A 14,922-nucleotide genomic window follows, 5' to 3' on the forward strand; every position below is an offset into this window, starting at 1 on the left:
GGGGAGTTTTGGGGGGGGGGGTCTGGAGGCAGGTCTGCAGAGCTAACCCCGCACTGGCTGTTCAGAGGGAGGTGGAGGGTTCTTGAGAAGCGGGCTCGTTCCTTTTTCTTCTGAAATGCAGCGAAGGGGAGGTGGAGGACTTTGTCAACAGTAGTCCAAGCTGTGAATGCTGTAAATAACTTAAAAAAGAGAGAGGGAGCCTCAGACTTAAATCCTCCCTGAAAGCATCCAGCTGGGAAGAGAGTAGGAATGCAAGGAGAAGCCTCCAAATAATTAATAAGTGATAAAGGTTCAGTTTAATTTGAGAAGAGAAACTTGATCTGTTTTAGTAATGATCCAGCTTCTCCTTTTTTTTCCAAACACACCCGAAGTGGTAAACTCCGGTCTCACAAATACGTAAGCTGATGGTTAACTTTGTGAACGCAGAATTCAGTGCAACTACTCATGCCCGGAAAACATGCAAGTGTTTTCAGCGTGGGCGACGAGAAAGAACATTGAAAAAATATTGTCTGTCCCACAAGAAGTGCAAAAGGGGGGAAAAAAAAAACCAAACTGGAAAGTCCTAAAAGGCAGAGGGGTTGTGGTAGTCAAACACATGCATCGTAAATGCATCAAAGGTCCTGACTGCAGGGTAGACTCGGAGTAACTGCTCTGGGCTCTTGACTTCCAAGCCTCAGGTGTCGCACGTAATAACTGCACGCCTGGAAAAAGCTACAGGTTCAAAATAGTCTTATAAAGTGAGATGCGTTTGTGGAGGGAGGTGATGTGGGCAGTGGATCCTGATGAGATTTAGGGGTGAGGTTTGCTGTTTGGCTTTACTGATAGCTGGTTCTATTGGTCACTGAGGACAGGGTGGGATGTTTCTCTCGAAAGAACGAGAAATAGGAAGAAAGAAAGAAAGAAAGAGAGCTTTCCAACTATTTCATAGAACTGTAATGGAAGAAATTGAAGGAAATAATCAGTCGAGAGCCTCAGTGCTGTTGGAATCGCTGTTATGCTGGGTGGCACGGTGCCTGTTTGCACAGACATTCGTTTGTAGCCGCTTGCTGAACATTGTACATGAGTTAATGGATAGACTTTAAAGTCAGTCTTTGATAAGACTGGCATACCAGCGTAACCCTATCGTTGAGAAAAATGCTATAGTTCACTATTGCCATAATTATGCTATGCTTTATGTAGCTTGGAATAAATAGAGACCCTGTTGTTTGGTACGTTGAGCACAGCTTTTGGGGTTTGCTCCTTTTATGACCTTGAACAAGTCACTGGAGGATAAAACCTACCAAGGTTTGTTTTATCCTCTACCAGCAGAGAACAGGGATAGTTCCCCCATGCTTAGCTGCTAGTGCTGGGGTCAGAGGGAGTGTCTCAGAGATTAAATCATGTTCTTAAAGCGCTTTAAAAATCAAAATGATGTTGTGCAAGGAGCGCGAACAGCTTTGCCGTTGCTTTTGTAGGTTCTGCTGTTGGAACTGAATCCACATGGGCAAGTCTTTGTGTCCGTGCAAAGCGCTGTTGAGGTAAGCAGGATTTTGCAGGAGCTCTGGTGGCTTGTGGTGTCTGACCTGGTTGCTGACCCCGTGTGCTGCCTTCTCTTGATGCTTCAGGGCATGGGACTGAAAAATATGATAAATGTTTATGCCTCTATATTGGTCATGTTGGGCCTAGTTCTGTATGGGAAGACAGCATCTCCGGATGGGCTGCAGTTGTACAGCGCTTTTAAAATGTCTCTGCCTCACTGCTTGTTGTTTGTTTTCCATTTCTTGCTCCCACCTTTTAAAGCAGCTTTCGGCAAATACTTGTTCCCATGTATAAAGATGTCCTTAGTGGACCTAGGGAAGAGGTTGCTAGAAGCAGCTCGCAAAGGCGAAGATGACGAAGTGCGAAAGCTGATGGCAAGCGGTGCTCCCTTCACCACTGACTGGGTACGTCGGAGGAGTAGCCGTTGGTTTTCTGTGTGAAACGGGTTGCGTGTGTGTTCTTTAGGGCTGAACCTAAAGGATACAAACGGAAATTGGAGCAGTAAAACCAGAGTGTGGATTGGCAGAAAATGCATCTCTGGATTTCTGTGGCGCAGCAGATTCCAGGTGAAGCACTTTGAAAACCAAGACCTTCCTCAGGCAAAGATGGAATTGATGTTTGTGTAAAGATTGATCTCTGCTTAATGCACGAGAGCACAATCATAAGTACCGTGCTGTCCTGGACAGCAGTGTATATAGGGTTCGATGCTTTAAGAAGTGCAGTTCCCAACAGCTGAGGTAAATGGTGAGTCAAGTCAAACTGGAAGAACTGTTAAATCTCTCAGCGATAGGAAGTTCTTTCAAGAATGCTTCATTTAATTGTTTAAACTCTCTCAATCAAGAAACTCATCTTCGCGTTTTTTTTTTTTCCCTTAAAAAAACAAAACCCTGAAAATAAACCAGCCCATCCTGGGTTGGAAAGGAAATAAAAGCTTTAATGAAACTGAAGAATAACAGTTGGATAAACAGGGAACCAGAGTGTAATGAACAAGCCATCGGTAGCCGTTTTCCACCACCAATTGTCTTCGTTTCCTGACTTACCAGTCTGTTCATTCATAGTTTTGTGAGATGGAGGAATTAACCGTATCGAGAGGAGCAGAGCTTAGTAATATTGTAATACTGCCCTTTTCTAAACAGCGGTGAAATGATCTGTCATGATATAGAAATGGCAGACCTGTTCCGCTGTGGTTTGGACAAGAAGCAGAGTGGTGCTCAGGGGATAAATTAGTGGCACACTGGAGAAAGTAAAGCATATTTGATCTTCAAGTTATCAGATAACATAAAGATCCCTAAAAAGTTTAATGTTTATCAGGAAAATTATTGGTTGTGCAGCCCCCTATTTCTGAGTGGAGAAAAAAAAGGTTAAATTAATTTCTTCCAGAAGCTTTGTCATTCCAATTACTGCCGGACATACACATGGTGATTACTGTGCCTGTCCTCTCGTGCTGTGAACTGACAGCAACTCTTCTAAATTAACACGCAGCTTGGGACGTCGCCTCTTCACCTCGCTGCCCAGTACGGCCACTATTCGACAGCAGAAGTGCTGCTTCGAGCTGGTGTTAGCAGAGACGCCCGAACAAAAGTGGACCGGACGCCACTACACATGGCTGCGGCTGACGGACACACTCATATTGTAGAACTGCTAATTAGGGTAAGTATAGTAGATTAGGTATCGCTTTAAGGCTGGTCTAAATGGTCCTTGGAGTTAAGTGTTGATGTCCCTGTTTAAATGCTAGCGCAGGCACCGCCTTTAAGACATTGAGAGAAGGCAGCGTCCAGACAGGTACCGCTTATTTCTTTCAGAACGGGGCTGATGTAAATGCCAAGGACATGCTGAAAATGACCGCTTTGCACTGGGCGACAGAGCACAACCACCGGGACGTTGTAGAGCTGCTCATCAAATACGGAGCTGATGTCCACGCTTTCAGCAAGTTTGATAAATCGGCTTTTGATATTGCTTTGGACAAGAACAATCCGGAGACTCTGGTAATGCTACAGGTAGGTTGAGGAAGGAGAAGCTTGTTGGTCATTCTCTGACCCACAGCTGTATCTGCGCTAGAGTGAGGGGGATCCTGTTGTGTCTGTTGGGGCCCGTTTTCTGTTCGCAGAGAGAACTAGAAATACAGAGGTGGATGAGGTTTGCATTATTTCTAGATCAACCGGTGTGCGTCTGCTAGGACTCAGTGGGTGATGGGGTTTTATGGCCCTGCATCTTGCGCGGTTGTAGTGTAAGTTGCCAAGCTGAGGTGGCAGTTTTGTCACAGCTTTTGCACTGGTGTCCCTGACGTGCTGCAGAGAGAAATAATCTGCCTCTCAAATGTTTCAAGGATGCTAAATACCACAGCAAGCGTGACGAATGTATGCCTGGCCCCACTCTCTTTCCTAGGAAGCAATGCAGAACCAGGTGAACACTCACCCAGAGAGAACGGATCCCATCACCAACACTGTGACTCTCACCTCGCCATTTATTCTTGCACCAGGGGAAGTTCTCAATCTCGCTAGTCTCGTCTCTTCAGCAAATGCCAAAACAACCTCAGGTAAGGTTTTGTGTGACCTTGAATGTGAAAGTCTTGAAAAAAGTTCCTAAGACTGCTTACCAGTAGAGGGCAGATGGTCATTTAGTAGAGGAAAAATGAAATACAGCCAAACACACCCAACTACTGCTTCCTGCCCCAGAATGTTTTTGCCGTCGAAGGTAACAGAGCAGATTTCTAGCTGATGTAAATAAAGGTGGTTCCGCTGGAAGTGGCAAAGCTCTGCTGAGCTCGGCTGTGGGCCTGCTCCGGGGTCTGTTACAAGCAGCAGAGCTTGAGAAAATGGATTTGGCTGATTGCAGCAGAGGAACAATGAGAATTATTGCCTGTGCCAAATCCTGAGCACTGCAGAGTGGTTGGGGAATGGTTTGCTTTGTTCTTTACTGGCTTCAAGCGTTGAATTAATGTTTTGCTATATATAAATGTTGAGTAAGGAAACTGCAGAATAAGCAGGTCTATTGGATATGTAGCTTAGTCCTTATTTCTTCTGTCCCACATGTTAGATGGAAATAATTAGGTTCCTCATTGTTCTGTGAGCCTTATTTTGGTGGGGAAAACACTTTTAACTTAAGGCTGAGTGCGAATTCTTTTTGTGTAATTCAAATTTTCATAATAACTCTTAAAGTGAATTTTCTGTATTTGGGAAATCCAAACCATTGTTTCTTTTCAGTCTCAAGGAGGCTACTAAATGCAAGTGTTGTGAAGCTATTTGGCCTCATCCTGCAAACACTTCTGCATGTGAGTAATTCTTTGGTTAGTGGGACTGTTCACATGCGTGAATGTTTGCTTATTAGCTAGACAGTGCTTTTAAAATCCCCGATACTGATGTTCTGCGGTCCCACCCAGACCTCTCTGCCTGTGCCTGGCCACAGCGACTTCAGCAACGCTCCAGACTTGCTCCCAAAGCTTTTGGGGCTGCTCGCAGCTTTGAGGTACTGACAAATCCTAACTTAGAAGGGGAAAAATGACCAAAAATGTTCCTGTTCCGTCTGTGAGGAAACTGCAGTGTGACTGGTGCACAATGTCTTCGGTCAAGGATATTCCAGAAACTCAAAGGGGCGTAAAACGTGGGATTTTTGTACCCCGGGTGATGCTCTGGCCACGGTCAGTGTCACTGTCTCTGCAGACAGATCTGGCTCTGCCTGGAAGCCAGGTAGGAGTCAGAGAGGCCAATGCCCTGCTGAAAGGCTGTTAGTTGAAATCATTCTTCTTTTTGTATCGCCTCCATCCCTTTGATGTGGAAATCAGTCCTGTCCTCTCTCTGCCTTTGTTTTGCTGGGCTAAGCGAGCCGGTCACCCTGAGTCCCTTGAATCGCCCGTGGGTGTGGGTGAGCGGCCCCAGGCAGCGCTCCAGCTGCGCTCTTGGCACTGGCCTCGTAAATCCCCATCTCTCACCGCACCTCTCCTCACGTATCCTGCAATGTAATCGCCTTTTTCAGTGCCACAACACGGCGGTGGCTTACTGTCCACGTGTGACTGGACTAAAATACCCTGGGTTTTTCCCCCCACGACACTTCAAGCACTGGTAATAGCCGGTCAGCGTGAAAATAGCCAGTGTCTCCTGAGGTTTTTTTCTCATTTCCCACAAGAGGGCATCAGCGACTGCACCTTCGTTATAACAAAAATCTCTTATTTAACACTTACAGCTAATAATTGTTCTTGTCTCTCTTAAATTCCCTATGTCTTCTTCTGAAGAAATCTGGTCACAAGCTGCTGAAAACAGTCACTAGGCCTGTGGTATTTTCACGTGCCTAGCCCACGGCCTTCTGAAAGTATCGTTCTTTGAAAATAAGTCCCTCGATAACCTTTGTAAAATCAGGAGCCTGTGAGAAAGAGAGAAAATAGGTTGCAAGGGTTAAGGCAGGGGAACTTTGGATGAACTTCCCTTTGTATGCGTATAATCTATTTATCTACGCTGGCAATGAGGTACAGGATCTCTTTTTTTTTTTTTTTAAAGAGGACTTGTGAGTTATATGCACTGAGTTTGCGCCCGTTTAGTTAATTTCCTGTTCCATTCTTATTAAGTCTGCCTTTGAATAGGAATTACTATGGTCAATTGGAGGAAGAAACATTGTTTTTTTGAACCCAGAAGACTTGTTTATCTCATTCAAATCAATACCCCATTGCAGTAACCGTGGCCTTTCCGTTACTGAACCTGAGAGGGGAGGAAGAAAGGACCTGTGTGCCTGGTACATTGAAATCAAGCGATATACGTAGCCAATTTCTGCGTTTGAGCAAAAGGCTGTTAACTGACTTGGGCTAAAACGTTTGGTCTATGAAGTAATGCTGAAGACTGAACTTGGAGACTTTCCCAACTGAGGAAGAACTTGGGTGCTGTAATTTACTCATAATAGCAAACGAGTTTAATATCTTCTTTAGGTTTTGCAATTTTTGAAAGTTCCAGTACGACGCGAAGCCAAGTAATTACGTGCGTAGCAACCGCTCTGCACAACATTACAGCAGTCAGACTCCAGCACGTCTGTGAGTGTCATCAGGCAGCGTGGCTGCATCTTGAAAAGCCGTCCACGTCTCCAGATCGAAGCTCGGCATGCCAAGTAGCCCGGCAGACAGCCTGCCTTTCTGTAGTTCTTACAATAAAGCTGGAGCAAATCGGTTCACGTTTGCTGTTCTTTTTGTTACGTGATTCAGAAATAACTTAATGAAATATTTGCTTTCAATTCAATTAAAATTATCATAAACTATTCGGAGTGGGTACAGTCTGCCCTAATGTAGCATCAAAGCCCTTTTTACAGTTAGTAGAGGCACCTCTCATGAAAAATGATCTGTACCACCTCCCTTTATTGACCATTGGGAGCCCAGAAAATACTTCATACCTGCTGTCGTCATCTCTAGATGACAAAACCGTTGCATTCTGTATTCGCTGTTTAGATATGGCAGGCCCTGACAGTCCTTGTTTGCCCTCATCTTTCCCCACCAGGTGACTCGCATGTCTCTACGGTGCAGTTTTCCAATTCAACGACCTCCGTGCTTGCCACGCTTGCGGCCCTCGCTGAAGTATCGGCACCGCTTTCCAACTCAAACAGAGACACAGGTAGGGGCAACGGGTCGGATGCTGATCCAAATTTGTGTAGTTCTAGCGAGTATCTTGCGAGGAAATTGAAGGAAATTTGAGATGTGGAAGTGAATTTGCCTTCTTTCAGAGTAAGGAAGAGATGATGATAAATACTTGTGAAGCAGTGGGTTAATTTTGTTTATTTATTTAATCCCAATTCAAACTTTATTAAAAAACCAGCAACTGTTACCCATAGAAGTAACTTAATTTTTATTAACCAGCATGTCTGACCCTGACATCACAGTACGCTGCTCTTGATGTGCTTTAACAGTTACATAAAAAAGAAAAAAACCCAAACCCAGCGCACCAGAACATGGGTTTACTTTAATATATAAACGTAGATAAATATTTGTTTAAGAAGGAAATTGTCTGAAATGTTTTCTGTCCCCAGTTTGCTGTAAAATGTTGGTAGTCAACAAATGTTTAGAGTCTCTTGAGGCTCTGGTAACTTTTTCTTACGGAGAGGATTGGGCGTTTTTTGTGTTTGCGTTGTTTTTATGATCTTTTATGGTATGTTTGTAGAGTGTAATGTTTGACCTTTAATTAACCTCAGATTTAGAAATTTGATAAAGTTTATATAACCCTTTCACCTTGGAATTCATTTATTTTCCCCAAAGCTAAGCGTTCTTCCTAGAATCTAGAGGCGAGCAATTTGACTTCTTTAAGCTGCCGGTGCCGCACCACTGATTCCTTGACCTGCGGTGCTCGAGTGTTTTCCTCTTCGGCACCCAGACCGTGTGTGGCAGGTCAGGTCCCCTCTGTTTCCTGCGCTTGCAGCGTACGCTGGGAGCAGGATGCAGCCGAGGGTTTGCGATCCTGATTATTTGTGCGAGCCGTAAGTCACACACAAAGTGTCCCAGGGAGTTGAACTGGTCTGCGGTCATCCGGCCAAACTAAACAGCCTCCTCATGGTTGCTTTGGCCGTGCTCGTGTGGACGGGGCTCTTGGGGCACGAGGGGTTTTTTGCGTGTGGTTTGTCTTCGTTAGAGCTGGGGGAAGGGTCATGGAAGGAAGCTTTGCAGAGCCAGGTCTGCTTAACAGCTGCCTCCAGCTCCAGGCTTTTTAATTTGATTAATATGCTTGTGTGCTAGTACTTACTAATTTACACAAAAAATGCTGGTTTTATGCTAGACTTGTTTTCTTTCCCCTACTAAGACTTACTCTATTTCCAGATTGTTTTTCATAAGAAGGCATCCCAGGAGTCTCAAGCTGCTTACTTGAGCTTTTTCACTAGACTTCAGTTTCTATTCAAGGAAGAGAGAAGGAAACGCTGACTTTTTTTTGGCACTTTACTTTATTTCTCAAGGTAAGACGGAGGAAATAGTGGAAGCAAATTCTGTCGATTCTGCCATACAACAAGTGGTTGGCAGCGCAGGGCAGCGCGTCATCGCCATTGTAACAGACGGAGTTCCCCTGGGCCAGCTGCAAACAGCCATCCCCACCAGCGGCCTCGGCCAGCCCTTCATCCTAACCATGCAAGATGGGCAGCAAGGTAAGGAGGAGCTGAACTCGGAAGGCAGCGCTGAGGATTAACTTCAAAAAGGAAAAAATAACTGCTGCCTGTGAAGCCTGTCGAGCCCCGCAGGGCAGGCGGCTGGTGTGACCTGGCTTGTCGGCGCTGTGGTGTAACGGATCCGTGCCTGACCACTGGGCTCCAGGAGGGGTTAAAATGTCTGTGTGACTTATGTCAGCGGGAAAGCTTGCCAACGACTTGTTTGTAGCTTAATACACATTCACGGTGCTACGCTTTAATATTTTGGTCTTTGCGTTAAAACCAAACACCTTTGGTAGAAGGTTGCGGGAGGAGAAATGCCAGGTTAGCCGTTGTCTCTTTGGCAGCCGGGCAAAGACGATTCCTTTATCTTGTGGTGAACTTCCCGGTCTGGGAGTAAATCACTCGGCCGATGAAACTGCAGCCTGTTACCTTTAGCAATCACTCCATCGTTCTTGTAAAACTTAGTATTAGGCCATTAATATCAGCTTAAATACACCTTTTCCTCCCATAACTCTAGTTGCCTAGGGCAATACAATCTATCAATTTTACAAGGCAAAAGTAAATCGTGTTCGGTAAAGCTCCAGAGCACTCGTACACTGAATTTTTGTTTCCTCAAGGGCTGTAATTCATCAGCCTTGTCTGCTACTGACAGTTCTTTAGGCATGTCCTAGGGATATTCGATTATTGGGATTAACGTTGGTGCAGAAAAAGAGGATTAGGAAGCAGAGCAGCTCTCCTGTAACACGCATGCAGTGTTACAATGTGAGATAGGTTACATCAATTCTGTTTACGGGCTTCATGAGTGAAAGGCAATTTTCTAAAGCTGTTAATTATTCAGAATTATTTACCAAATTACTACAAATAATCCTGGCTTGTAACCCACTCTTAGTCGAAGGAAGACAAAGGGAGAACTGTTTAGGTAGAGCTACCTTCAGTAGCTCACGTGGTGCGTTTCTCCTCCTTGGTTGGACGAATTCTTGCTACTGGCTTCCCGAAGTGAAAACCCATGTTTGCAGATTTAAAATGTGTTTATTCTCTGGAGTATTTGCAGCTCTTGCATGCGCTTAAAGCTGATTCGGAGCTTAGCCACTGGGACTGTCTGTACTGGGAATTTTCGAGAAGAGCTTTCTATTCCTCTTGCTTAGCCTGTCTTGGCTATTAATTGCGTTACTGAGGCGTCAGAATGGTAGTTTTTTACCTCGCATGTTTCCTAAGATGCAAATCTTTGACTTCAGAATCTGTCAGCCCCATTGTGGTGAAATTCTCAAGTATTTCAGAGACCTGAATAAAGGAAACTGGAAACCCGGTCCAGAGTTTCTCTCCTCTCGGGGAAGACTTCGGCATTGCCGATCCACAAGTCTCCTCTTTTTCTCCAGAACCACGCTGATGCGCTGACTTCAGAGAAGTCTTTTGGGAAACATCTGTGCAAAAGCATGTCTCACACTGTATGATTTGTCGCCTTTTTAATTTTCCAGTTTTAACTGTACCTGCTGGTCAGGTTGCAGAAGAGACTGTTATTGAAGACAGAGATGACGCAGAAGAGGAAGAAAAGCCACTGGCCAAGAAGCAAAAAGTGGAACAAAACGTAGATGACTCGAAGGAAGACAAGGTAGATACTCCTGCTTGTAACTTTGATTGCCGCCGTCTCCTGCGTGTTTCTCTGCTGTGCTGAGGATGTCGGGCTCCCGGTCTGCCAAAGCCGCCTCAGAATAGAAACGAGCTGCGCCCTGCTCGGCTGAGCCCGGGGATGTCTCTCTAACAAACTCTGCTGGGTGGTTCTCTGCTCTTCCCGCACATGCTCCTGCGTTAGCAATGAACACGCAAGCAGCTGAGAGGAGCGGTGCTCAGTCGGGTATAGGTAGGAGGAAAAGAGCTAGCTAAATCACTTGCCGTTTTGCCTATGCTGAAGCTGTAGCTCAGGGTTTTTAGATGAATCGTGGTCGTTTACTGAGATTATTTAGGATTTCCTGTAGAAGCACAACACGTGGGCTGGGTGTAAGCCAAGTCTCAGTTCTTCATAAAGCAGCAGGAACGACTCTCCCATCACTCTTGGGGAAGAAGAACGTTCTTCTCGATTGCCTCTCAACTTTTCAGCACCAATAGCTCTTTATTTTTCATGCGTCTTGGTTACACCTGCTTCCAACCTTTGAAATTCATCACGGTGAGATCACGTGTAGCTTCCCAGCCCACCTCCCTGCCCGCTGTGGGGACACCTGCCAGCCGGTTTGTGCCTCTCCGTGGCCCGGTTGCCTGTGGTGACCTGCGAGGAGCAAGCCAGTTGAACAGAACTCGACCCGAGCACGTTTCTAGCGCCGCCTTAGAGCCTTTGGCTTTTGTAACTCGTAACTGTTGGAGTGCTTGCACACCCCGCTTCCTTCGTGTCGCAGGTTGGGCCTCCATCGTGGGCTCTCTCAACTTTTGTTTTCTGTAGGACAGCGTTGAAAGGGAAGTGCTACAGCAGCAGTTGCAAGAGGCAAACCGGAAGGCTCAGGAATATCGTAGCCAGCTCATAAAGAAAGAGCAAGAGGCGGAAGAGTACCGGCTGAAGCTGGCAGCCATGGTGAGGCAGCAGCCCAACGGAGCTGAGGTGGCGGTGCTCGAAGAGGTCGCCGAGGTTGACCCGCTTGTGGTAACCTCAGAAGACATCAAGGAATCCGTGCTGTCCATGCTGGAAACGGATCAGCCAACTGATATTGCTGTGGAAACTGTAACCTCCTAATCCTCGGTGATTGACTGGGTTTTGTAAAGGAAAATAACTTTTTGTTGTTGTTTTTTTTGTTGGGTTTTTTTTTTTGTTAAATAAGGTGCTGTTGGCAAGCGGTGGTGAGAGCAGAGGGCTGTTGTCAAAGCCACCCCGTTGCCGGGGGTAGAAGCTTCTCCAGCCGCTTGCAGCATAACTGCTTTCAGCGCGGTGCCAAAAGGTGCTTTTAAAGCTTGACCTTGAGAGATTGGAAGCTTTTTAACAAAATTTTAGCCAGAGAGTGACCTGACGGCTTATTTGGTGATGTCAATACCTGCATTGTTGGGGGGTGGGAAAGAAATACCTCATTGCCAAAGCAGCTGGTATTAGCTCTCAGCTGCCTGGAAATTACAGCACTGAAAAGAGACTTTCTGCAGTAACCTGAGGTGTTCGCTCCCTTCTGCGAGGTCGAGTGACCGGAGCTGCACCTTCAGAAAAAGTAGTCTCTTGGGGTGTTGCTTTAAAATCTTGAGAGGTGCGGAGCGGATTTCCCCTTTCAGCCAAAAAGTGAATTACATGTTCTTTTTCTTCCAAAACCATGAATCCTTTTGGTTGAGGCAACCTTCAATGCAAGAGCGAAGGCCGGGCTGGACGTCTGTCAGCCGGAGCATTTCACGCTATCGGGGAATACTACGCCTCGCCCTCTTTGTTTCAGGAGCAATTTGGGGGAGCTCTTTGTCAGACCCCTTAATTACCCAAGGGGATAGCAAAAAATTCCTCCTCAATTTTATGATATTTAGTCAAATGTTCTATTTGACACTTCTGCGCTGACCGGTAGCGTTAACTGATTATGTACGCAGAACTATACGTACGGCGGCTGCTGCAAGAGAGCTTGGGAGTCGAGCTGTCCCTGGAGATACGTATGTCACTTTTATTTTGTACTAAACAGTTTTTATTTTTAAAGATACTAAAACCTTTTCTAACAAACAGCTGATCTTGTTACTGAAACGTTTGTCTTTTTTTTTTTTTACTCTTTATGGGCCGGTTTAGTGCAGGGATCCGTTTAGTACAGCGGATTATGGGTTTCAAAGAGCAGGGAACTGATTGGAAGCACCCCGAATAATCGGGTGGAGCTTGATAATGAAAGGTTACCAAGTGAAGTTTAGAAAAATACCATAAACAAGTGAAGTTCAGAAAAATAGCCATCACGCAAGCTGTGCCGTCGGTCGCAAAAAGGTTGTAACGGCGAGGAGTGGCTTGCGGCTCCGAGGCCCCAGCAGCTGGCCTGCTCCCTGAGAATGTCTTCTCGTGAGATAAAAATTTATCGCTCTTTTGGCCCGTAGTTCATTGGTTTGGGGTTTGTTGGGGTTTTTTGCCCTAGTTTTGTAACTGTTGGCGGGATTCAAGGTAATAATTCAATGTCACGGTCCTTGCATTGCGTTTTTCCCTGCTATTTCCAAGCGTGTCCAGATAATACGGTTTTCTGTTGGTTCAGGTACTGCCTTTGTTAACGTTTCTTTGCCGATAGATCGGCCGTATCGTGACGTCGGAGACGTAATGCGGACTAACGAGTTCATAAAGGTATGAGCGTACGGTCACGGCTCTGAAGGAGTTTCTCACCCCGAGAGGAAACTGCTTTTCACCCTAAAATCAGTCAGTTCCTGGAGGTTGGGCCCGAAAAGGAAGGTGGGGTCTGCCGAAACCCCGTCTTCGGCAACGTTTCACAGCGTTTCGCCGGTTGGGTTCGCCAACGAGCAGTAGGAGAGGAAGGTTTACGTGACTGTTACTGTAAAGGCTTCGTGAGACTTGCTGGGTTTTGAGAATCTAAGTGCATTTATTTATAACCAGTGTAGCTATATTTATAAATAAGACTTTTTTATCTTTTTTCCAAAAGATGGTTTGAAGAAGGCTTTAATAATTATTTTTTATCGATGAATTTTTGGAGAGACTCGGTTCCTGGTTATCGATTACTTCAGCGTTTCCTCGCTGACTTTAAGCACGTGTTAAGTTATTTTCTGTTGTTCCCCAGAACACTGACAATTTGGGTTTGTTTGAACTTAAAATCTGCGTCAGAGGGTTCGAGACGGTGTTAAAGTAAATCCAGGCAGATTCTTCTAATACCCGGAAGCGTTTACGGATGTAAAAGGACACTGTCAACTTCGGCTTTTACGTTTTGCCTGAAATTTGTGCTTATTATTTGTAAATTTGAAGAGCTCGGCAGCTGTAGTGTATATAAACGCTGTGTTGTGCCTTCGACAGCACTGCGATTCTCAGCGATTTCCATCCTTCCCCTGAAAAGGGTCGGTTTTGCCAAAAAGCCCCTTCAGCTGGGAAACAAACTTCCCCTTCAGAAGAGGAGGGAAAAAAAAAAAAGTCCGTGGCGCTCACGGTAACTGCATTTGGTTTATAGAGTTGGAACAAATAAAGCTGACAGTGTTCTTGCTGCTTCGCCTTGTGGGGGGGGGAATCACACGTTAATTTTATATTTAGAAGCACTTGCGTACGGGGTCTGAACAAAGACGAGGAGAACTTGATCTCCGCCCAAATTCCGAAAGAATTTAAACCCGGCTGCATCCTCTGCTCTTCCACAGAAAGGATTTGGAGCTTTTTAAGCCAAGACCAGCAATTTTCTGGTCGGTGCGTAGTCAGCCGTGGCAGCGTAGGGCTGTTGTGAGCGGGTAAATAACCTCCCACGGGAGTCCGGGCCGGACTCTGCCGCGTCAGGGCTTTTCTCGCCCACGCCTCGCGCCACTTTCACCGGCGAGCGCGGGATCTGAAGAGGTTAAAGGCTAAACAAACCCCTTCGCTCCCGAAGGCTGCGCTCTTGCCGAGGCAGAGCAGCCGAGCTCCCCTCCGCCCACACATCCAGCCCCACTTCCCCTCCGCCGCGAGCTTGGGATCGCATCCACGCTCGCTTGAGTGCTCGTGCGGGCGGGAGAATCCCGGCCCGCTTCCCGGGGACGCCGATGCAGAAGTTGCGGTCTTAAAATGAGCGTGTGTTGTTTCTCCTCGGTGGAGGAGGTGGCGTGGCGCTAACGGAACCAGTTTGGGTTTGATTAGACATCTATTTCCCTCTTGTTGGCAGTAACCAGCTCTAACCGGTTCCCGTTCTCCTAAATTGGAAGCAGGGCGTTGTAAATCCGGCGGGGATGAGCGGAGGAGGTCACGGAAACACAAACTAGATCCTCTCTAGACGACCGTGAAGGGGAATAACAAACCCCGGGAGTTAAGCTGAGCGTGGCACGGGTCCCCTCGGCCGGGGCCTTCCCTGTCCGTCCCCCCCTTCCACCCCGACCCATCGCCCGCGGGGCGCTTCTTGGTGCCAAATCTGATTATTTCTTTAATCTCGCCTTTACCAGATTGTTTTCCCCCGTGCCAGGCGCAGCGCCGGGGTATTTATGGCAGAATAAATTGCCGCTTCACGGCAGCAGGTCCCTTGCAGACCCCGTTAGCGCTGTGACGAGGAACCAAGCGCTCGGACCCCTTTTCTACTGAGGGTAAATGTTGGGAAATTTTGAAATTTCAGCATTTGTACTTTTTTTTTTTTTTTACTATGTTTCATAATAAAATACCACGACCTCCGTCAGCAGCTTTGCTTAGCCCCTGGTGTCAGCCCTGTCCCC

The 14,922-nt window shown here is 46.3% G+C and overlaps 1 protein-coding gene across 1 annotated transcript; it reads left to right on the forward strand.

Annotated features, from left to right (window-relative positions):
- Positions 1–1,454: 1,454 nt before the first annotated feature.
- GABPB2 (GA binding protein transcription factor, beta subunit 2) lies at positions 1,455–12,462 on the forward strand. The gene is made up of 9 exons (XM_009332553.1): positions 1,455–1,517; positions 1,783–1,922; positions 3,001–3,168; positions 3,321–3,515; positions 3,904–4,054; positions 6,990–7,103; positions 8,431–8,616; positions 10,095–10,228; positions 11,051–12,462. Exons 2-9 carry the CDS (start codon positions 1,815–1,817, stop codon positions 11,336–11,338), a joined length of 1,344 nt encoding a protein of 447 aa, XP_009330828.1. The 5' UTR covers positions 1,455–1,517; positions 1,783–1,814; the 3' UTR covers positions 11,339–12,462.
- The last annotated feature ends 2,460 nt before the right edge of the window (positions 12,463–14,922 follow it).

This window comes from Pygoscelis adeliae, unplaced genomic scaffold (assembly GCF_000699105.1).
Source record: "Pygoscelis adeliae isolate BGI_AS28 unplaced genomic scaffold, ASM69910v1 Scaffold709, whole genome shotgun sequence".
In the NCBI taxonomy this organism is placed as follows: domain Eukaryota; kingdom Metazoa; phylum Chordata; class Aves; order Sphenisciformes; family Spheniscidae; genus Pygoscelis; species Pygoscelis adeliae.

What these genes read in the sequence shown, in the direction of transcription:
- GABPB2 (XM_009332553.1), top strand. Translation starts at nt 1,815, where the DNA reads ATGTCCTTAGTGGACCTAGGGAAGAGGTTGCTAGAAGCAGCTCGCAAA. An exon ending in CAACTCAAACAGAGACACAG is followed by an intron (nt 7,104 to 8,430) that starts GTAGGGGCAACG and finishes TTATTTCTCAAG; the next exon opens with GTAAGACGGAGGAAATAGTG. An exon ending in ATGACTCGAAGGAAGACAAG is followed by an intron (nt 10,229 to 11,050) that starts GTAGATACTCCT and finishes TGTTTTCTGTAG; the next exon opens with GACAGCGTTGAAAGGGAAGT.